At 36.2% G+C, this 23,348-nt stretch overlaps 1 protein-coding gene across 1 annotated transcript in view; it reads right to left on the reverse strand.

Moving 5' to 3' along the window:
• The window catches only part of LOC149250641 (26S proteasome non-ATPase regulatory subunit 13 homolog B-like), a 70,459-nt gene extending 47,311 nt beyond the window's left edge, over positions 1–23,148 (reverse strand). The window contains exons 1-2 of the mRNA XM_089459157.1: positions 22,785–23,148; positions 15,478–15,924 (exon numbers count right to left, since the gene is read on the reverse strand). Of these exons, the coding sequence (XP_089315283.1) occupies positions 15,478–15,924; positions 22,785–22,934 (597 nt within the window). The 5' untranslated portion in view covers positions 22,935–23,148. The remainder of the gene's footprint in view (positions 1–15,477; positions 15,925–22,784) is intronic.
• Positions 23,149–23,348: the final 200 nt, after the last annotated feature.

The following is a 23,348-nucleotide window of genomic DNA, read 5'->3' on the forward strand; positions in this document are numbered from 1 at the left end:
AGAGGATAAGGGTAATAGAGTTGCTTTTATTGATGGCAAGGTTTTGGTTTGGGATAAGGGCTCTAGTATTAATGAAGCAAGGGTGATTGGGGTTCGTGAGGGAACATTGTATAAGCTCTATACACCTCTAGCTCAAACCCTAGTTCATTTAGAAGTGAGTCTTTCCGAACTATGGCATAGAAAGTATGGGCACATTCATTATAAAATTTTCCCATCTATGAGTCAAATGGTCAATGGCACACCCGAAATAAAGGATGATCAAGAAGGAACCTATAAGGGATGTGCTCTAGGCAAGAATGTAAAGAAACCATTTGCAAGTAGTGAAACCAAATCTAAAGAAATTTTGGATCTCATGCACTCAGACATATGTGGACCTGTGGCAATTAAGTCTCTTGGCAAGCATTAGTATCATGTAACCTTCATTGATAATTACTCAAGAAAGACTTGGCTATACACCTTCTCAAAAAAAAGGATAAGGTATGCAAAAAGTTTCAGGAGTTCAAGAATGAAGTGGAAAATCTAACTGAGAAAGATCAAGATTCTAAGGTCAGATAATGGTGGAAAATACACCTCCAAAGAATTAATAGCTTTCTGCAAGGAAGCAAGAATCAAGAGGTACCTCATTGTTCCCTATATCCTGAACAGAATGGTGTAACAAAAAGGAAGAATCATACAGTTGAAGAATGTGTCAAAGCTATGTTGCACAATCAAGATATTCCTCAATTCCTATGGGGTGAGGCATGTTTGACAATTGTTTACTTGCAAAACCGAAGTCCTCACAAGATCCTCAACAACATGATTCTGGAAGAATCATTTACAGGAAAGAAGCCAAGTGTGGATTATCTTCTATATTTGGGTGTTTTGTCTATATTCACGTACCCAAGGATAAAAAGAAGAAGTTAGATCCCACTATTCTAAAGGGCATCTTTGTTGGGTATAGTGCTTCATCTAAAGCATACAAAATATATATTAAGGAGGATCATCAAATTGAGGTAAGCAGAGATGTCATCTTTGACGAAAGCATAGCTTACAAGAAATCAAAGGATGTTCCAGTTATCTCTGATGAAAAAGAAATTCGTATCCCTGAGGATATCTCTATGGACAATGACGGTCAAGAACTAGGACCTACTCAAGAAGATGTTGAAGGTCCTTGTGAGCTTATACAACAAGTAATTGTTCCAAAAAATCAAAAGAGGCATGTTTGGTTGAAAACTACTCTTTAAGAGGAAAAAGGACATACAGCATCAAGGATGTCCGGGGAAAGTAAGAGAACAAAGAGGTATTTTGGATATGTTGCATACATGACAAGGCTAATTGAGGGAGAACCTTCCTCCTATGAGGATGCAGCTAAGCATCAAGAATGGAGGAATGCAATGCAAGAAGAATACCAATCCATAATGAAGAACGATGTGCAGGAAATTGTCCCTAATCCAAGTGACAAATCAATAGTCACTTCAAAATGGATTTATAAGATAAAGCACGTTGCAAGTGGGAGCATAAACAAATACAATGCAAGGTTTGTAGCAAGCGGCTTCTCACAGAAAGTAGGGATTGATTATGAGGAAACCTTTGCTCCCACGGGCCACGGCTAGGTATACAACAATAAGATCGTGTGTTTTGTTGGCTACTTCTATGGGAACATTCATCAAATGGATGTCAAAACAACTTTCCTGAATGGGACCATTGATGAGGTCTACATTGAACAGCCTCAAGGATTTGAAATAAATCAAAGGGAAACTCATGTTTACAGGTTGAAGAAGGCTCTATATGGCTTAAAGCAAGCACCAAGAGCATGGTATGCAAGGATGGATGCATACCTCTTGAGACTTGGTCTTACCAAGAGTTCTGCAAATCTGAATTTATACATTAAGGTGGTCTAAGAAGAACTAGCAATCATACTATTGTATGTGGATGACCTGCTATCCACAGGAGTAGAGCATCATATTCAAGAATGTAAGAAGCAATTAGCAGCCAAGTTTGAAATGAAGGATCTTGGGATAATGCATTATGACTTGAGACTAGAAGTATGGGAGAAGCCATGGGAGATATATCTTGGTCAAGATAAATATATGATCAAGATGCTTCAAAGATTTGGGATGATGGATTGCAATCCCATGATTACAAATTTAAAGAGGTTGAGGAGTTTAGAGTCTAGTCTAGTAGATTTGACTTGCTACAAACAATTGATTAGATCCATGATGTATTTGGTGAATACCAAGCCGGATATTTGTTTTGCAATAAATGTCCTCAGTCAGTTCTAGATGGATCCAAAACATGATAATTGGATTGCAGCTAAGCATATCCTAAGGTACTTGGGTGGGACTATACATCACTACCTCAAGTATATTGGGAATGAAATCCAACTTACAGGATATACAGATTCTAATTAAGGTGGCAGTGAGACAGATGGAAGAAGCATAAAAGGAGGATGTTTCAGTCTTGGATATTCCATGGTTTCATAGATGAGGAAAAAGAAAGATACGGTAGCTTTAAGTAGTGTTGAAGTTGAATATGTTGTTGCAAGCGAGGTCTATCGAGAAGCAGTTTGGCTCAGGAAGTTACTATCAAACTTATTTGAAGGACTGCTTAGCCCTACATGGATACATTGTGATAATTAGAGTTGCATAAAATTTACGGAAATCCTGATGTTTCATGCAAAGCAAAATATATAAACAACAAGTACCACTACATCAGAAGCTTAGTACGAGATGGGGTCGTAGAGCTACACTATCTACCTATAGATGAACAAGTAGCGGACATATTGACTAAAGCATTACCAAACAAGAAGCTTGATACCTAAGAGGCAAGCATGGTTTAGTGGATATCTCTTCCTTGGTTGAAAGGGAGTGATATTGGATAGTTCTTGTCTTTATGGGGCAGGCACTAGACTAGGACTAACAACCATAAATCTTAGTGAAGGCCATAAATAAGGAATGGAGTCTGTAGGATTAGATAAGCATCTAGAGTAAAACTTCTTAAGGATTGGAGACTACAAGAAAAGAAATTGGTGACCAATACTCTTTGAGGATGAGGTATGGCATCCAAGTTAAGAGTAGTTGAAGAGGGTCGATATTCTTTGAGGATCTAGGGTTCAAAATCCAAGATAAGAATAGTCTTAAAAGGATATATCTTGTGGACATCTAGATGGGGTATGTACCTTGAGAGGTAGTGTAGCAGCTCACGTAAAGCCTCCCAACATGCTCATAAGTAAAATGAGCTTGTCCAGTTAAGGCCTTCAATAACAGTGTTGGTTATGGTGAAAAGATGCTTGACAAAATGATGGCTTATCAATTTGACTCTTGTTATGAGAATGCTTCAAGATTGGGATTCCTTGTACCATGAAGACCTCCCTAGTTAAGAGAGAGTATTGAAAATTATAACCAAGCTCAGTCTTCATTATGATGTAATTGTAATCATGGGATTGTATGTTCTTTATAAAGAAAGAGAAATTATATTTTATTTTGGAGTATGGGTTTCATACTCAAGTTTGAGTCAAAAGCATGTTCTTCGTGCTTTTAGGTCTTCTAGGTCTTTTTAGGATAAAGAATAATATTGGTCATATATCATAAGTCCCATTTGGACTCGTTGTAATGAAGAAATATATTTATTTTATCATGAAAAAGCAATTGAAAAACCCAAGACCAAGTTGGCCCAAGAATAAGGACAAGTCAGCCTAAGGGAGGAAGAAAGGTTATAAATAGAAGGGAGCTCGACCTCATTTGGACACAATCACAAGCAAGTTTGATTTGCAATAGCGAAGAGGAAGAAGAGTAATTGGAGGACAAAGAAGAGAAGTAGAAGCCAAAGTTTGTCAAAGACTATCTTTCTCTCTGTCTCCCTAGGGTTTGTGTAGCTGGAAACTACAACAGGACGAAATTAAAGGTTATAAATAGAAGGGAGCTCGACCTCATTTGGACACAATCACAAGCAAGTTTGATTTGCAATAGCGAAGAGGAAGAAGAGTAACTAAAGGACAAAGAAGAGAAGTAGAAGCCAAAGTTTGTCAAAGACTATCTTTCTCTCTGTCTCCCTAGGGTTTGTGTAGCTGCCAACTACAACAGGACGAAATTTTTGGACAGTTGTTGGGTGCCAAAATTGCAAGGCCGAAATTCTACTGCTAGGGCCAAAGTTGCAGTAGTTGGGTTGCAATATTGAAGTTCTGGAAGCTTTTCGAAAGCAGATCTTGTCGGGGGTTGACTTGGGTCTTGAGGGGTTTGTTGGCTTGGGTCTTTGTGTCTTGGAAGTCTCTTTTGTAAGCAGATTCTAAAGAAGAAGAGAAGCATTTTCTGGGCTTTCCCCTCGGGAGGGTTTTGCCCTAGCGTGGAGCCTATATCTGGTGTGCTTTGTCTCTTTGTGATCTTGTTTTGGTAATTGCTTGATGAACAGAATTAATAAAAGAACATTTAGCATCACAAGCAATTACCAAGCTAAGGAAAATAAGTTATAATATACAAGTCTCAAGATTTTCCAACAGGGAGTGAGCTCTCGAGGTCATTGTGTACTTTGTCTCTTTGTGATCTTGTTTCAGTAATTGCTTGATGAACAGAATTAATAAAAGAACATTTAACATCACAAGTAATTATCAAGCTAAGGAAAATAAGTTATAATCTAAGTTGCACGAAACGGGGAGACGGGTACGAGTTTCCAAAATGGGCACGGGTACAAAACCTGACCCCCCCCCCCCCAATTTTGGAAACGGGGTAACGCGATATATATATATATATATATATATATATATATATATATATATATATATATTAGGACATTTAAGAAATATGTGCAATCATAAAGAATATATGAAACATTCTAATTTATTACATTATGATTCAATTGTCAATACATAAACTATAAGTCTCTAAATTTACATCACATTTACTCATGAATAATCACATAATGAAGATAGCAATATCCAAAATCAGCCACAAGAAATTTCTAATTTCTTGTCTCGTGCTTGATAGGGAGTCTCCTCCTACATAGTCGAACGACCTTAGTGCTCTTGATTAAATACAAGTTCCATACCCTAGTATCCTACGTGCTCTTGATTATTGGGAGTCTCCCCTGCATAAAGGGCTTGGTTCTCTTCATTAAATACAAGTTCCATACCCTGGTACATGACAAAATCCAAATGGAAACATTGTAATCCCCCCAATCATGAAATCCTGAAAAACAGATAAGTCTGCTGGATTTTGAGTGAGATCTAAAATTCTACTTTCTCCATATGAAATCCAATAAGGGCGAAACCACTCTCAAACATCCCGCGTCATTTCATAGTAATGTTAAAAATTTAAGTAAAAGGATGAAAATGAAAAATAAAGGAGAATGTCACTTTTACTTTAAGAATTTAACATTACCATGAACTGCATATCAACATTAGGCTGCCCCACTCAAAAAAAATCTCTTTTTTATAACTTGAGAGGCATCTAGAAGATATTTTAGTTGCCCAATAAAAAATTAGAAGCAAAAAAATAAAATTAAAAATTTACAAGAAAAAGTCAATTTAGAAGAGGAAACTTCGTCGTACGACCTGGAAATGCGTTTCTGGCCATACTGGCCACGTTTCCTCCTCGAGAAACAGGCCAATACGGCTGGAAACGCGTTTCCAGGCCATACGGTACGAGTTTTCTTGTTTCCGTTTTGTTTCCAACCAGAAACGGGCCCTTCTCCAACGTTTCCTGCAACTTAGGTTAAAATATACAAGTCTCAAGATTTTCCAACAGGAAGTGCACTCTCGAGGTCACTCTTAGGGAGCAGATTTGGCGGGGCCACCGCTCGCCCACAACAATAAGTTAAAATATATAAGTCTCAACATTTTCCAACAGGTAGTGCGCTCTCGAGGTCACTCTTTTTTATAACTTGAGAGGCATCTAGAAGATATTTTAGTCGCCCAATAAAAAATTAGAAGCGAAAAACAAAAACAACAAAAAACAAAAATAAAAAATAAAAATAAAAATAAAAAATACAAAATACAAGAAAAAGTCAATTAGGAACAGGAAACTTCATTGTACGACCTGGAAACGCATTCCCGGCCGTACTAGCCACGTTTCCTCCTCGAGAAATGGGCCAATATGGCTGGAAACGCGTTTCCAGGCCATACGGTACGAGTTTTCTCGTTTCCATTTCATTTCCGGCCAGAAACAGGCCCTTCTCCAACGTTTCCTGCAACTTAGGCTAAAATATACAAGTCTCAAGATTTTCCAATAGGGAGTGCGCTCTCAAGGTCACTCTTTGGGAGCAAATTTGGCGGGGCCGCCGCTCGCCCACAACAGTAAGTTAAAATATACAAGTCTCAAGATTTTCCAACAGGTAGTGCGCTCTCGAGGTCACTCTTTGGGAGCAGATTTGGAGGGGGCGCCGCTTGCCCACAACCCTGCTTCACACTTTGATAGAGGGGGCAAAAATAAAGCCCCTCCCCTCCCCCCTCTAAATTTTTATATATTTTACATTAGCTCACGTGGTTCAAAGTTAGTTTGAATAATAAGAGGTATTGAGTTCAAGTCTCCCTTTTCTTTAAGATACTCTTTATAAAAGTTCATACAACATTGAGTTATCTCATACTTTTTTTTATTAAGTGTACTAAAAGTGAATCACTATAAAATAACTTTAATATTATTATTTTAATTTACTTTTTACATGCAATTTTATTTTTTAAGTAATTTCATTGTAAAAGTGATTCTCACTTAAGCAAAATTAGAGATGGGATGGAATATTTTTTTCACTCAACAACCTCATTTTGCATCCATCACTGTGAGTCCATTTCTACCTGTCAGTGAATACTCGCGGTTCTTAATGAGTCATATGTCAAAACGAGTCACTCTCATAAAACTCGCGCATAAGACCTTTACCCGCACTGGACTCGCACAAGACTCGTGTTGACCGATTGACTCACATATGACTCGTATTAAACTTGTACAAACTAGTATAAGACCTGCCACTAATAGCAAATTTCATTTTTTTCTTTATTTTTAGATCAGGTGGAGAAAAGAGAAAATGGAGGGAATATGTATTTTGTCAAGACTTATCTGAGTCTTATAAGAGTCGTTCCTACCTACCAAAGGGTGCTTTCATAACATTTTACATTTTTTAAAGAAGGGTATAACCTTCACAACTAAAACCCACTTTCAATGGCATTTTTTTAAACAACCTAATTTTTTGAGAGTTTTCCATCTAAACAACCAATTTCAACTTGTGAATTATCTATATTTTTAATATCCAAGTTAACTTTTTTCTTACCAATACCAACTAATTAACATAGAAAACACTTACAAAGAATGTACTAAAAGTAAAGAATTACAATGGATAACCTTGGGAAAAGGAAAAGGCCCCATTAATTCTAAAAAGAAGCCAAATGGAATGATAAGAATGAAGCACGTGGATTAATCATAATGTCCATCTTTACTAATTTATGGGTTCAACTTCAAGGAATAATTGATCCAAATAAACTTGGGAAAAGCTAAATAAAATAGTTAGCCAGCAAAATGTAATTTATTCCCATCAAAATGACTTTTCCTTCAATGAATATTATTTATTTAAGTTCAAAACACGCTTATTGTAAACTCAATATGAAGGATGATCAATGCATATATCATTATAAGTTATTTTTGCTAAGCTTACTACATATTTTGTTTTTATATCAAACTTTTATGACACTAAAGAAGTTCTAGAGGTTGAATATCAATAGCCCACTCTTTAGTCTTTTTGTTATTCTAATTAGGGAGCAAGACAAGCTCTTGCATTATGGAGAGATAAACACTATAAGTACATCCAAAGCCTTAGCGGTCCAACATCCCAATAAGCAAAATCTTCAAAACAATGGTCCTAAACCCTCTCATCCAACTTCTACTCCAAATAAGAACCAAAATCAAAGAACAAAAAAACTGACACGCTTTGAATTTTTTCTGGACAAGATGGTCACTTAGAATCTAAATGTTTTAAAAACGACATCACCCTCAATTCTTCTTCTAAAACTTCTCATTGAAGTAAACTTTCCACTTCTAGTTTCTCCTTCAACAAAACATCTAATTGTTACAAGTGGATTACTAATTTTGGAGCATCTCATCATATGGCTAAAGGATAAAGTGATTCTCACTACTCTTAATGATTATAACACCCAACAAATGTTTGTTGGTGATGATATATCTCTTAGTGTTGTAGGGTCTAAGATAGAGTTTAGGCAAATAATGGTCATTTTAAATGATGTATTATGTGTTTGAAATCTTCTTTGCAGCCTTCTATCCATGTAACAAATCAATCATTCAAGTAAAGGTAAAACAATAGAGTTTTCTCGTCACCAAGTTGTAATCAAGGTTTTTAAAGATCTTAAATGCACGCTATCTTTTGTAGCTTGTTCACAATAAGAAGAATTTTGTAGCTTTTTCCTAATAATTTGTGTGACCTACTTTCTTCTTCTCCTCTTTCTCTGGGTGCAAGTACTTAACTTTCATTGATGACTACTACAAATACAATTGGGTTACTTCTTAAAACTTATGAATGACATTTTTGACATGTTTTTGGCTAACAAGACCCTTGTCAAAAAACAATATCAACATCATTGAATTTAGGCTTCTGTGATCCATATCAATTTTATTGAGAAGGTTTTCAACGATAAACACATCACAATTCATTTGTCGACGCATTTCAAACTAGCAAGTGTGGTTCATTGTCAGAACAAGATGAAGAACCAGATCATGGAAACAAGTTAAATAGAGAGATCTATCATTCAACAGTTAGAAAGAAACAGATACATTTGACCAAGGAAAGGACTGAGCAACAACTACAATTGACTGGGCCAAGAGACAAGAATGATATTAATTAGTTAATTAATAATTAATTAATTAGTTTGTTAAATTTATTTATTATTATTTTTATTTGTAACTATATAAAGCTTATATTTAACTAATTTTTATGAACTTAAATTAAGAACTTGAATCTTAAATTTTTATTTTTATTTTATTATCCTCTTTATTATTTAAAACTAAACAAACTATATAAAGACTTGTATTATTATAGGAAAGAATAAATAATTAGTTAGTTTATTAGTTTATTTCTTTATTTTTTAATTATTTAAGCTACATGAAACTAAATTTGTAACATGGTCTTCTAACATATAAATTTGTTTATAATTAATTAGTTATTTTGATTATTAAAATTATTTATTTTCATTAACTAAAGTAATCATCGTATAATTGGGGATTAAACCAAAGGGTTTATCAATTAATCCACTAATTAGTTAATTTATATGAATATGTTTTATATAAAATTATTTGTTTATTTCAAAAAAAAACTAGGTCAAGCACGAATTTTTAGAATTTAAACTAAAAAATATCCTAATGAATAAATGAAAAAGGGGAAGCTTTATTAACCTCTTATTTTTAATTAAATTAAAGACCAAATAATTTAAGTTCATAAAAATTAGTTACATATAAGATTTATATAGTTACAAATAAAAATAATAATAAATAAATTTAACAAACTAACTAATTAATCTTATTCATATCTCTTGGCCCAGTCAATTGTAGTCGGTGCCCAATCCTTTCCTTGGTCAAATGTAGTCGTTTCTTTCTAACCATTGAATGATAGATCTCTCTATTTAACTTGTTGCCATGATCTGGTTCTTCATCTTGTCCTGATGATGAACCACACTTGCTAGTTCGAAACCCGTTGACAAATGAATTTTGATGTGATTATCGCCGAAAACCTTCTCAATAAAATTGATATGGATCACAGAAGCCTAACTTCAATAATCAAAATCAATTACAAACCTTAAGATGAAATCATGGAGGTGAATATTTTAACAATAAATTTACAACTTACAACATTGCACAAGGCCTTCAACACAATATACTATTACATATACACCACAACAAAAAGGCGTTGTTGAAAGAAAAAATAGCACTTCAAAGAAAATGCCCATATATATGATCCAACCTAAGGGATTAAGTCTTCATTACTGGACAAAAGCAATCACTTGTGCCAATTACATAGTAAATCACACTCCCACAAAAGCTTTAAAAAAATATAGCACCAGAAGAAGTATTAACTAAAATTATACCAGATGTAAACCATGTACTTGGTAGTGAAACATTACTTCACATTCTTAATAAGAAAAGGAACATTACATCCTACTTTTTTGTTCGATATTTTGAAGATGTAAACAATTAGAATTCATTAACCTCATTCCAATGGAATAATTATTAAAGGATATGTTAAATTTAATGAAAAATTCTTGGCCTACAAACCTTATTTAGTGTTTGTGCCATCTTTGAAATGTGATTCTTATTTTGGTTTCTTCTTTAAATGATAATAGTGAGAATGAAAATTCACCTCTGCCGATTTGCGTTCCTCCAAATGAGTCTGTTGAACATCAACTTGCACCAACATCACAACTTCCCAAATGGATTAGTTCAACACAAGAAGCAATTGGTGATCTTATCAATGATCAACATCGTACACATTGAAAATTCCAACAAGCCTCCTCTCTTTTGGCTTAAGTTTCAAAGACTCAAGATTTGAAAACATTTGTAGAAGCTTCAAGCCATCTAATTTGGGATACATCAATAAATGAAGGAATATTGTTCCAACCATCTAATTTGGGATACATCAATAAATGAAGGAATATTGTTCCAACCATCTAATTTGGGATACATCAATAAATGAAGAATATTGTTAGTTAAAAACAATCGATGTTGATGTTTTGGGTAGCATCAAGAATATTCTCACGTGAGGGGCAAGTGAGCTAAGTGAGCTAAGTGATGAGGCTTTGCACCTATAGACCCATGGTATTACCCATAGTATTTTGATAACCCATGGTATTGGAAAAGTATAAGTGCAGAGGTGAGTGATCCATTTGGGTGGCTCAGCAAGAGAGCATCTTGTCAAGGAGAATGCCAAGTATGCCTCACGCCTTTAAGGGTTGAGAGAGCCTGTGGAAGGTGGTCAGTGAGACAGTGATTCTCACAAGAGAAGGTTGAGTCCTTAGACCCCTTAAGGGTCAAGAGGCCCTATGGAAGGTGGTCAACAAGAGAGTATCGTGAGGAGACACTGTTGCAATTAACCAGAAACAAATTTAGCACACCATAACTTATAAAACCAACAATTAGATCATGCACAATAACATATTACATTTGTATACACAAAATTTTCAACAAAGTGGAAGAGAATCACGATGCAGAGGGGAACTCTGAAGGTGTTGCCCGTCAACGCTGAGGGGCTGCAAAATATTGATTTCCTCTGTAACATGGATCCCTATCCAATGCCAAACTCAACAATAGAAGAGTAGCATTGCGTTCAATAAAGGTAGAAATCCCAAGCAAAATCAGCAATTTGTTTTCACTGTCGTTGAGGGGGTTACTGATCTCACCTTAAAAGTAATGGACAACAATAGTGTAAACAAGGATGACTTTGTTTGAGAAGCAAGGGCTTTTAGCACAAGAAGAAATTAGCAAAGGTCTCTTGTTGTGGCAACCATCGTCATAACTAACACTAATCCCTCAACCCAACATGTCAAAGATTTTGTATGCAGTGGCACGACTTTGTGCTCCAACGATGCCATTGCATTACTTTCAAGGGTCAATGTCACTCATAACAACAACTCATGTATTGTTTTGATATCTGGTTTTTAGGACCACTTTCTATTACTGCTACTAATCAAGTTGGTTTCAGCCCACTTCTAAGTTTTTATTGGGCCTTAAACTCAATCTTGCCTCACAAAATATGTGCATCCCGCAAAATGCAGCGGATCTACAAGATAATACCCTATCCCCTAATCAATCTAGATTTGGTGAAGGGTTTAAAGGTTTGAATCAGGGGGGAATTCTCAAATCTTTATTAAGGACATTAATGGGAAATCCTTCCTTTTTTGGGTTTTGGGTTCAGATTATGTGACAAATCTCAAGCAACAGATAAAGAAACAATTGGGATATCCTATAGATACATAGCACCTCCCTTATGAAAGGAAGTAGGTACAGGATCATTTTCAATTGTAGGGTTACAACATCTAAAGAAATTCCACCATTAGCTTGAATCTAATGCTGTGAGGGGGTGCTTTGAGAGCCAAAAACCTAGGAGGATTTGTTTCCTACAAGGATGTGGCACAAGGTAAAGGCTCTAATCCATCAGATCTACCACAATACAATCCTAGACCTTACATTGTTGATTAGCAACAACAAGTGCTAGCCATGGAGGTAAATCTAATAGAGGTAAATCAACTTTTTTTGCACTTCAATCCAAGGCAGTGATTTCCAAATTCAATGGTTTTTGGCCCCAAAAGCGATGCTTTGCATTAGTGGGTTTCCACAAACTAGACCAAAAACTGCAACATATACCTTTGGTCAAAAGGTTTCTTTATTGTTCAATTCGATACCAAGGAAGATGTGGAGAGAGCATTGAAAGAAGGGCCCTAGTTTTGGGGAAATGCAAGGCTCTTCATTACCCCTTGGTTCCCAAATTTTGATGCCACAACAATGGTGGTCTCAATAATGCTAGTATGGGTGAGGAAAGGAGGATTATTTACCTTCACCAAAATCTGTGTAGAAATAGACCCAAGTAAAGGTCTACCTAATCGCATTCAACTAAAACATAAAAACTTCCAATGGACCCAACTTCTAGATTATGAAAATACGGCATTCAAATGTTGATCATGTTACCAAACAAGACACTTGCAGAACACATGCCCGCAAGCAAAAAAGAACCCAAAAAAGAAAAAGAAGCAGGCTCACTAAACAAAACAATGGCAGCCTTCTAATCCCTATCTCACGGAGGAAGAAGAAGAAGAAATCATGGAGAACCCTCCAAATAAAGAAGAAGGGGATGCTCTAGTCCAAAATGGCAATGCAACCCACAAGCAGAATGGTACAGAATCAGAAGAGAACCATGAACCAAATCAGCAAAAGAGAATGGGGTAGTGGGCTCAAAGAGAGTTCATGTTTTTGAAAGTTCAAATTCAAACAAAGAAATCCCATCGAAGATAACTGAAAGCAATTTGGCAATGGTTCCAATTGACCCCGATTCAGGGATGACAGAAGGTCTAAAAACAAAAAGGCAAGAAAGAAGTTAAGTGATTACTACCACACTTAACTCCGCAATATTCTATTATTTTTTAGTTTACGCAGATAAGTCGAGAGGCTACTCTTACTGAATGCAGTTAGTATCTACAAAATGTAATTCGTTCCTTTTTTAAAGTTAAATAAAATTACAAGTTTTTTCCCTTTGGAAAATTATTACACACAAGTTTTGCCCAATCAATAGTTCTCATTAAATTCTTCTCAAAACCTACTCGAGCTCCCTTACTAGGATAATAGCCCAACCAAAGAATTACATATACAACAAGAAACCTAGAATTATCCACCAAATCATGTCGTAGATCTATCCTCCAATCTTTACCAATTGATCTAAATCTATCTCCCTCAATACACCTTGCACCTCCCTCGAACCCAGCACACTGGAGTATCACACGCATCCTCCTCTTATGGAGCATCGCACTCATCCTTCTCCTCGAACCCAGCACACTAGAGTATCACAGTGACAGTGACCCTAAACTTTTAATCCATGTGAAATTTGGCCTTGAAAAGAAGTTTGAAATGATAGACTTCGACTACCTGCATCATTTCTTTAGCCTCCAAGTATTGCAAACCAAGGAAGAAATTTCTCTTTCACAATTTAGGTATGCATGTGACCACCTTTGTTGCTCTCACATAGAAGATTATAAACCAGCCCCTCTCCCTTTCAATCTGGAGTCAGACTTGTGGCAAACTGCATTATGCCCAAAGTTGATGCCTCTTTGTACCATCAATTAGTTACCCATCTTGATATTTCCTTTGTTGTTATAGTCGTGTTGCCTAGTATATGAAAACACCCCATGAAATTCATTAGAAAGCAATAAAAAGGATACTTCACTAAATCCAAGTATAGTTCAATTAGGGATACATTACAATTCAAGATGGACACCTTTGTTGGTTGTTCATTAATTTAGATTAGGTTGGCAACCCTGATGATCAAAAAACGATTCTTGATTATGTTTTTAGCCTTGGTTTAGGCCCTGTCACTTGGGCTTGTAAGAAGCAATATGTTATTACTCCTCCTTCAACAAAAGCAAAGTACCAAGCAATGGGCTTCAACAAAGAGTTTATATTCCAACAACAATATATGACCACCCTCTATTGTTATTATCATAGTGCCATCAAACCAACCAAAAATCCAATTCAACATCAACACAACAAGAACATTGAGCTACAAATGCAGTTCATCAAAAAGCCCATTCACGATCTTGAAGAAAATAAGAACCAAAAGAGTTAATTTGTTTCTTTTCCCACAAAATAGGGGTTCTTAGAATTCTTATGGGTCCCACACCCTTCATGGGCACTTGGATGGGCCCAAAGAAATTAAAAAATGCATTGAGATGAATTGAGCCTTACCATACATTGTTTCCAAATTGCGAAGCACCATACGGCACAGCTCAAGGCATTTCCAAGAGTTCTGGACATTGATACATGGGTGGATTACACATTTCCTACAACACAGATTCTTCTCTATAGCACTTGAGGTCTAGAAGAAGAATGGTGTAATGTGGCTCTGCCCAAACTAGTTTGTCAATCTAATATATGGAAAGAACATCTATGCCTAACTCTCGCAGAAAAGACTTCAGCAGAATTCAAACAAGACATCAAGCGTGACCTAACTAATTTGGTCCAAGTGGTAGGCCTCACTAATTTGGTTCAAGCAGTGGGCCTTGAACTAATTTATTGCCTTTGAACTGGAATTCCAGTAAGTATAAGGTGAGGTAATGTTAATTTCACATCCTCTAAAAAGGAAATGAAAAACTGATATGGCATTTTTTGATGCATTAAAGACCATGACCTTAGTCTTGCTAAGATTGACCATCAACCACATGCACGCAGAAATCAATAAAAGGCAACAAGCTACCTTTGTAAACCCTCAGGGAAAGATAATAAGAGGATGGCATCATCTGCATACAAAAGAATAGCAATTAAAATTGGAATTAACAACTTCAAAATGGACAGCATACTCTATTCATTTTGCACATGTACAACCCAAAAGAATGTGCTTGAACACATAATTGATTCTATGACACCCCCGCTGGCCAACAATGTAATAATTCGGCCCCATGATGATCAAGTGCCAAATACATTCCATGTTGTCTTTTTTCCTTTCCCTTTTGTTTGTGCAAAAGGATGGAACTAACTTCCAAATCAATAACAGAATCTACATGTTGTGAAAGGACAACCCAGAAGAAAGCATTTGATGCACTAATATAACTAGCCTGACGTTAATGACTACAGCAAAAACGCAAATGTTTCAGCATAGTAGAAATGATAAAAGAGTTTAATAATTGAAGCAAATTTAGGTTTATTCCCTGAAGCCAGAAACTTGAATTGAATATTCAGCCACATGTCCAATTATGGATGCATAAACTTGCCACAACCTACATTTGAAATCAGTGAGATAAAATGGAAAGCCACATACCAGCTTGAACGGTTCCGAAAGAGACTCTACAGTAGTATAAGCCAGAAACAGAAGAGCACTTTTATAAAACTCAGCAAATTCTTGTCTCGACTTATGATACTGAGATGAGACCCAATGGTAGCTTGCATAAACAGAAGGATCTATATCAGTCATACTGTCCAGTGTATGTTTGCCCTCATCTAGTAGCTTTTTACATTCTTTCTGTTCACTTTGTTCAAGTTTTAATGCAGCTATTTGCATTCTAACATATAGTATTGGTTCCTCAATTCGTGTATCCCTTGTGGCACGAAGCTTCTCGATTACTCCCTCTAAGTAGCTGATAGCAGCTTCCCTTTCTGTGTACTGACGAGAAACAATAACAGCAAAATGTGCAAGCTTAAGCAGATTGATCTTCGTCTCAAAATCTGTTATAAAATTGTGATATAGTTGGATAAGCGCATCACCAGCCTGCATATCAGAAATATCTTAGTCAGGATATAGTAGATACATCTATTCAAGGTAAAGAAAGCATGCTCCATAATATATATTATTAAAATAGAAAATTCAAAAAAAAGGTGGCCTGATAAGATTACACAATCAAGAAACCCATCTCCTGAAGAAAAGATTCCCAAAAGTACAGCTCAAAATAAATATCATAGATCATAAAAAGCCTCTTAACCCCCACATCTCTATAGTCTATAGCAAATATGCAAAGAAAAAAAGTTCAATGGACCATTGTATGCATTCTAGTAATTGCAGATATCCTTAAAACCAAAAGCATGGAGAAATATTCAATATGGGAAACAAAATAAGTGATCTCCTCTGACCTGTGATAAACAGAAATCCGCTTTTGTTATACTTCAAGTTCAGAAACCAACCTCAGCCTAGGCAAGGAGACATGATTATTAAACATTCTACTCAGGACCCAAACAGCAGCTACACATACAATTATGTAGTGACTCTTAGTTGATTTATAAGGCAATTGTATATGAAAGAAATAAGAAAGTTATCCCATAACCAAATTAAGTCAGAATTATGGTGGCTAGACATAAACATTATATCATGTATATTGCTAATATTCAAATCTAATAAACTTATATTCAGATTTGTGCCTATGTGGAGCAATGTTAACAGACTCGGAATCGGCAATAAATCGGGGAGGCAAAAGAGCAAAGAGTTTTAATTGGATCAGGGAAAAATCGGGAAAAAATAAGGAAAAAAACGGTAACCTGTGACTACATCAAACCAGAAGCATCTGCTTCTAAAAGTTTATAAAATACTGCATACTAATCAGTAAAAAAGCAGTAACTGAAATCTCTTGATTGTTGCTAAAATGATACGATAATGGTTTGCTACTGAAATCTCTGACCAAGCACATGTTGAATCTACAATGGAGCATCAGCACACTACACACTACGCCTCTATTACACTACGACTATATTACGTGGAGTAAATTGAAACTGAAACCCTCTATTACCTTTTCGATGTATGAGTTGTAGCCCTGAGCAGTGAGAAAAGTCAATTACAGACCGACTTTTAATTTTTAACCTAACTAAACTACACAACGAAAAATGTGGGAACCCTAAAAGTTAAAACTCGTGCCCCTCGAGTTGAGGGTTGAAAATCACCTTAGTCGCCGCCTAAATCGCAATTAATCAGTGAGTCGCAAGTGAAACTCGCGTTGACCACAAGTCAAACATGGTCACCGTGAGTTTGACTCGCCCATAGTTGAATCAGATCGTTTGAGGGAAGAGCAGAGTTTGACTCGTGATTAATCGTGAGTGATCAGAGATTCATGTTTCATTGATGTGGAGTCCCTCCAAATGAAGGTTTTAATATATTCAAAACGGTATGCCCTTTCAATAATGGGCATGGATGCTTTTGATTGAAATATACTCAATGATATTCCTTTTTATAAATTCTTCACAAAAAGGCACAGCACTTATTGCTGGAGCACTAGCTCCAAATGTTTATCCAAACAAATTGTGATGATTCATGAGTTGCATTAATCATTCTAGCCCCCATGGACCTTCAGAAGAAGCAAGGAAAGACATCATCATCCCTTGCAACGAAACAGTTCCATATTCTACTTCAAGTTCAGAGACAGGAAAAACATTGCAACCTTAGACTAGGCCAGAAAACACGATTACTAATCATACTACTCAGGATGACTTTAAAAAGCTGGAGCCAAATGGCAGTTATATATATACAACAAAGCGAAGAATCATATGGCGGCTCTCAGTTGATTAATAAGGCAATTGTATACGAAGAGAATAAGATAGTTGTTTACAACTATAGTCATTGTAGATCATCCAATTCATTTCGACTCCAGCATGAAATTTAATTTAGGTATGGTCATGTATAAGTAGTGAAGCCACAACGAGGAGCTATGTGATGTTATGTTATTAGCTCAAGCGAATAGGTGGCACCCTCTGCTCTCTATTGCTTCAAGTGGAGACTCCAGTAACACAGTAGGGAGGAGAGGGTGGTTATATGTATGAGGCAGGAAGCCTCAAAACATTCATCCTTTCAACCACTGGTGCTTGCCTATGCTAAACATGCTATTCTGATTAGGAAGCTTACTTAATCTAATCTCACATTCCTACGATAAGATTTAAATCCATCTCTGAAAATGTTGCCTTTCATTATCATTTGGCCTATGGTTCATTATATTTGTTGAAGGAAAGTTTTGAAGAAAGGAGTGCTCCTTCCCTCATGCTCTGGTTTGGATTTCAATCTCTAATCCTTGGGAGTGCTTGGAAGTGATGGCAAGGTGTGCATGTTGTCCAGTGTCTCTGAAGGGATGTTGACGAAATAAAAAGTACTGAGGAGAAAAAGCAATGCAACCATAGGATCCCTGCAAAACTCACTAAGGAATTTGAGATGGAGTGGAGAGAGCACACAGATTCCAAGCTGGATGAAGCTACCAAGAATAAGGGCACCTTCTACAAGGATATTGTCAAACATATTTCTTGTTCTTATAAACTACAAAAATGAGTTGACAGACACTCTTCCACTCCAACATAGCAAGATAAATAAGCTCATTGCTGGTCTTTCTATTGCTCAAGCTTTGATTTCCCACCTGGCTAACTTTGTTGATATCCCATCCAAAGAGGAGCCCATTGCTAATGTTAAATACCAAAGACTATGAGAAAAATATGAGAACCAATGGTTCTTGACCTTGAAGCTGTACTGGGTCTAAATAAACTTTATTTTATGATTTACAATAAAATTGTGCTTTTTTTTTTGCTTGGACATTTTATTGGGCTGTACTCCTGTCCGACTATTAGCAAAAGTACCATGCCCAATGGGTTAGCTTAATCAATTTGAGCAGACCATTCAAAGGTGGAGTTCATCACGAGGTCTTTCAATCTAATCTCACAAAGCCTTGCTAGGTTTACCAACTATTGTGGCTAGTGGTTGAGCCACCCTCCATATGGATATTCCAATGATACAAAAGAGATCCCAAGAGTTTTCCTTGGAACAAAAGAAATACTCTTTTGATAAGTTTTCTTTTATATTTTGAACCAAATTGGGAAAAACTGTCAAGACTGTTTATGGTTGTCCAAGTAAAGTCACAGATCATTTTTTAATACAAATAAACTGCCACTCTTTAAAAAAGGCTGCAGCAATTACGACAAAAGGTTGACTCAATTCAGGCTAACCATGTATTGAATACATTATCAGACATCACCCATACCATCTAACATTACATCATTTTTAGTACCCATAAATGGTTACGGTGGTTGAAACACTGAACATTTTTGTTACATGTTATATCTTGTTAATATTAACATGGCACTGGCATTTACTATTTAATATTAACAAAAGTATTGAAACTCATTTGCTTTTCCAATAGTTCAGTCATAAAGATGGTAGCATGTCAAGGCACCCACCTAGGTTCAATTCACTCAAGAGTAGGAATAAGTGATTGGAGAGGTGCAAGTCCTAGGTGATTTTGACAATAGAGTACAACCTGTCGCAACAGCTTTGCCAAACAAAAGGACTTGTGTTCAAGATAGACATAGCACCAAAGAAAAACGTTGCCGATTTTATAGAATAAATGAAAAGTTAAAACTAACCACAAACGAGTTATTTATTACAAACAAACAAGTTATACATGGTATTTCTAGAGAAGAAATGTCTCAAACATCTTTCAAACATCACCCATAAACAAAAATGCCTTGAAAATGCACCCAATGTTTCGGAGTCTGATACCCATAAATATTTTCAGAAAGGAGACAAAGGGAAGAGATTTCATACAACCTTGATATAAAATATAACTTATAAACGATACCCATCATAAATGTACATAATGAAAAATTATCTTAGACATTCATAAATTGACAAATAACAAATACAATTTTATAATTTTGCAAAACTATGATCGCAATATCACAGTCTTATGATTTCACCGACATGGAGGAAAGTAAACCACAATACCATATAAAACAATGGGACTTTTATTAAATCATTACACTCTAGAGATTAGTGCTATTAAATTCAATAATATCATTTGCATATAACCAGAAAGCAATCATTCAAAGTTACATGGTTTTTCCCTTTTTTCTTGTCCCTTTTGGTGGTGGGGTAGGGAGTGGTTGTAGGCACCATAGGTAATGGTTGGCCATTCCCAATGGTATTGAAGGATATCTAATCACCCCCATTTTTGAGAGGTTATCCCTCCAAATTAACCTATAAATCAAGGGCAACAAGAGACATACTTGATCTGTCCCTTCATCCTCGGAACAAGAGAAAACCAGGGAATGCACTCTCCTGCCACAAGGAGGCATTTTTGAGAAACAATATAAAATAATATGCTTATGGTCTGCTCACCAAAAGTGATATTTTATCATATTTATGGAGTAAACATTTTTCCTCAAAAGTGCTGTTTGACATGATGTTTAGTTTGAGGATAGGAAACTATTTATTTTCTCTTATGATTTTTTAAAAAAATGAAAACCTTAAAATAATTATTAAAAAAATAGTGCAAGGAAAATCAAGGCAGTAGCAAAAGCTCCTCAAATAGATCAAGTTCAAATCACTGCATTTCAATAAAACTTGGAAGTTAAAAACTAAAATAGTAAAACATATATGTAGCAGCCAAGCAACTTTGATGAGCCTTCAATGAGGACAAGAAGAAAGTTCCAGATAGAGCTTCAGAAAAAGCTTCAGAAAACATCTCCAAACAGACTAGCATATAAAATGAAAGAATATCGAGACAACTTCCAGGGAAAAAATAATTTAAAGAAATCCACAAAGCTGATTATATTCTTTTAGTCTTACAGAGTCAGTATATCCAATTTGAAGAATCTTACACAAACAATACCAAAATATAAAAATCAAACTTTTCCAAAAGGGGGGGTCAGACCTTTTTAATTTTGTTCTGTCTAAAGACCAGTAATAATTTAAATTTTCACGACTTTAAGTTATCCACAGATTCAACCCAGTTAGGATCCATAGTCAGTTAGCATCAAATTAACAAAGTACTGTAGTCAATGGGATCGTCGTTCAGCAGTGCAGAAAAATCATGTCAGGCCACCCACCAAGGTTCAATTCTCCGGAGACATAAATAAGTTGGTTGAGTGAAAGCGAAATCCTCTCGTGAATTTTAGTACCGCTGTCACAACATCTTAGCTACATGGAAATGTATACGATTAAATAAGTTGGTTAAGTGAAAGTGAAATCCTCTCGTGAACTTTAGTACCCCTGTCACAAAATCTTAGCTACATGGAAATGTATGTGTATGTGATTAATGGTGCACCGCTGGGGACTGTTTCACCCATGAAGTGAGTCTCTTGTGATGCACAATCTCTTCGGGTTAGTTGTAACTTGTAATGCCTTCAGGGCAGTTGTAAAGCAGCTCACGATTTCCAAAAGACTAATATAAAACAGAAAGATTGATGATTTTATGCTTTCTATATATAATAGACTTATCCATATATTGTTAATAAATAAGGGGAAAAATATTCTAGAAAATAGAAGCAGGTTCAAACTTTTGGAGGGCCAATTCTAGGTCACAAGTATTGGCCCTACCGCCTAGAGGTTACAAACATATATTTTTATTCAGTTTCAATAGTTCTGTTAAAAAAATGTTTTCCTCAAAAACCAGCTGCACACAAACACTAAAAAATTAAGAATAGGATGATAGGTTCAACCAAATCCTCATCCTCCTTGCCTTGGTAGTTGGTACACAATTATTTTTCACAGCTACAACGCCGAATATTCCATATGAGGAATATACATACTGCCAATAGCATTAACATCCACAAGTTGCATTAACATCCATCATGTCACTTGTGGGAATTGAACCAGGAAGGGGAGGACTCCATTCCTTTCCCAACCACCCAGGATAACCCAAATTGACACCTTGGTAAACAATCTTATGAAGAGAGTTAAGAAATTTTCAGCATGATTTCATAAGGGCCTCACGTTCCCTAATCTTAAGAAAAATAAGTTACATTAAAATTTGAACAAATTTTCAAATTTTATCTTCTGGAGGATCTCACTGATATCCATGACGTAAGAATTGATAAGTGGAAGTGCCCAAAGCGTCGGCTAGATCTATTGAACCATCCAACCAAAGAATGATGTGAGGCCATCTGCCGCAGGTTCAATTACGAGTCAAGCCCAGAGCTGAGCCGCCCTCCATCTGGAAGTTCCTGAGAAGAAAGGGGAAATCCAGACAGACTGCAACAACAGGCTTAAACTCAGTATGTAAAGTCAAAAGACCTAAGGGCTGGGTATCAACTCCCCAAACTCTCGTGTGACTTTGCTCTTGGAAGAGCCACTCCATTTTGACCTTGAATTTCTTACCTAGACATATATTGTACCAAGCCAAAACTGACTGGTTCAGCAAACCTTGCCAAATATGGCGTTAGAAAATGAGTTTTATTTATTTACTTATCTATTTCTATTTTATTCTGTTTGTTGTGTTCTCTCTCCCTCTTCTATAAAGATGCACAGTACAATTTCAAGTTCAGAATATTCTATCGTACCAACTCCAGAAAATGTCTCCGGAAAGGTTGTGGAGTGTGGAGTCTAGCAAGTGACAACAGCTTCGTTAATGCTTTGACTGGCCAACGCCTAAAATGTATGAAATGTGACAAAGCGAAGTGGTTAGGGTTTCATGCCCCGAAAGAAACACATATTTGTTTGGAATTAGGGTTTCTATGAACGTTAAATAAAGACTACATTCTTGTTTTCCCTCGAATTAGGGTTTATAATGTCTTGACTGAGGGTTCTGAAACTTCAAAGAAGACGCAAAAAGAGAGAATTCCAGAAAAAGATGAAAAGAAAATAAGCAAGGAAAACTTTAAAGCAACGACCTGAAAAACTGCGAGGGCTACGAACTGTTCGAGCTTGAGAGTGAGTTGGTGCCACAGCTTGCGCTCGTAGAGATCAGCCAATGCATTGTACCATTCGGCCAGTTCGGGCTGGGCTGCCCTCTGCGTTTCCAGATACTTGAGAGCGGCCATTTTACAAACCTAGATCCGCAAAGAAAAGCCTTAAACAAACGCAGAATGCCGGGATGTGAATTCTCTGACCCCTTCGCGGCCCGTTCCTCTGAAAATTAACTAACTGTTAGTACCTGCCTTCGATCTCGCCATAAGCCTTACACCAAAACTAAAAGCTTTCGTCCCCTCGGCTTTAACCTTTACCTTTTAGCATTCGCGTGGCAGCAACAACCATTTCGACCATCTTCTTGTAAAGATTTATTATTGTATTAACCAGTGATTAACTTTAACTTTAAAAATGTAAAACTTGTTTTACAAGAAAGGCGTTAAAATATAAAATAGATAATAGCCCTAGCATATACCAAAACCTTTGTCAAGTTCAAAATTTTGGCACAATTTTCTCCATAAATTGAAATTTCTTTATTGTGCTTGGTA

Source organism: Pinus tabuliformis, chromosome 7 (genome assembly GCF_031772625.1).
Source record: "Pinus tabuliformis cultivar Carrire ecotype Pingquan chromosome 7, CPIR1, whole genome shotgun sequence".
Lineage (NCBI taxonomy): Eukaryota > Viridiplantae > Streptophyta > Pinopsida > Pinales > Pinaceae > Pinus > Pinus tabuliformis.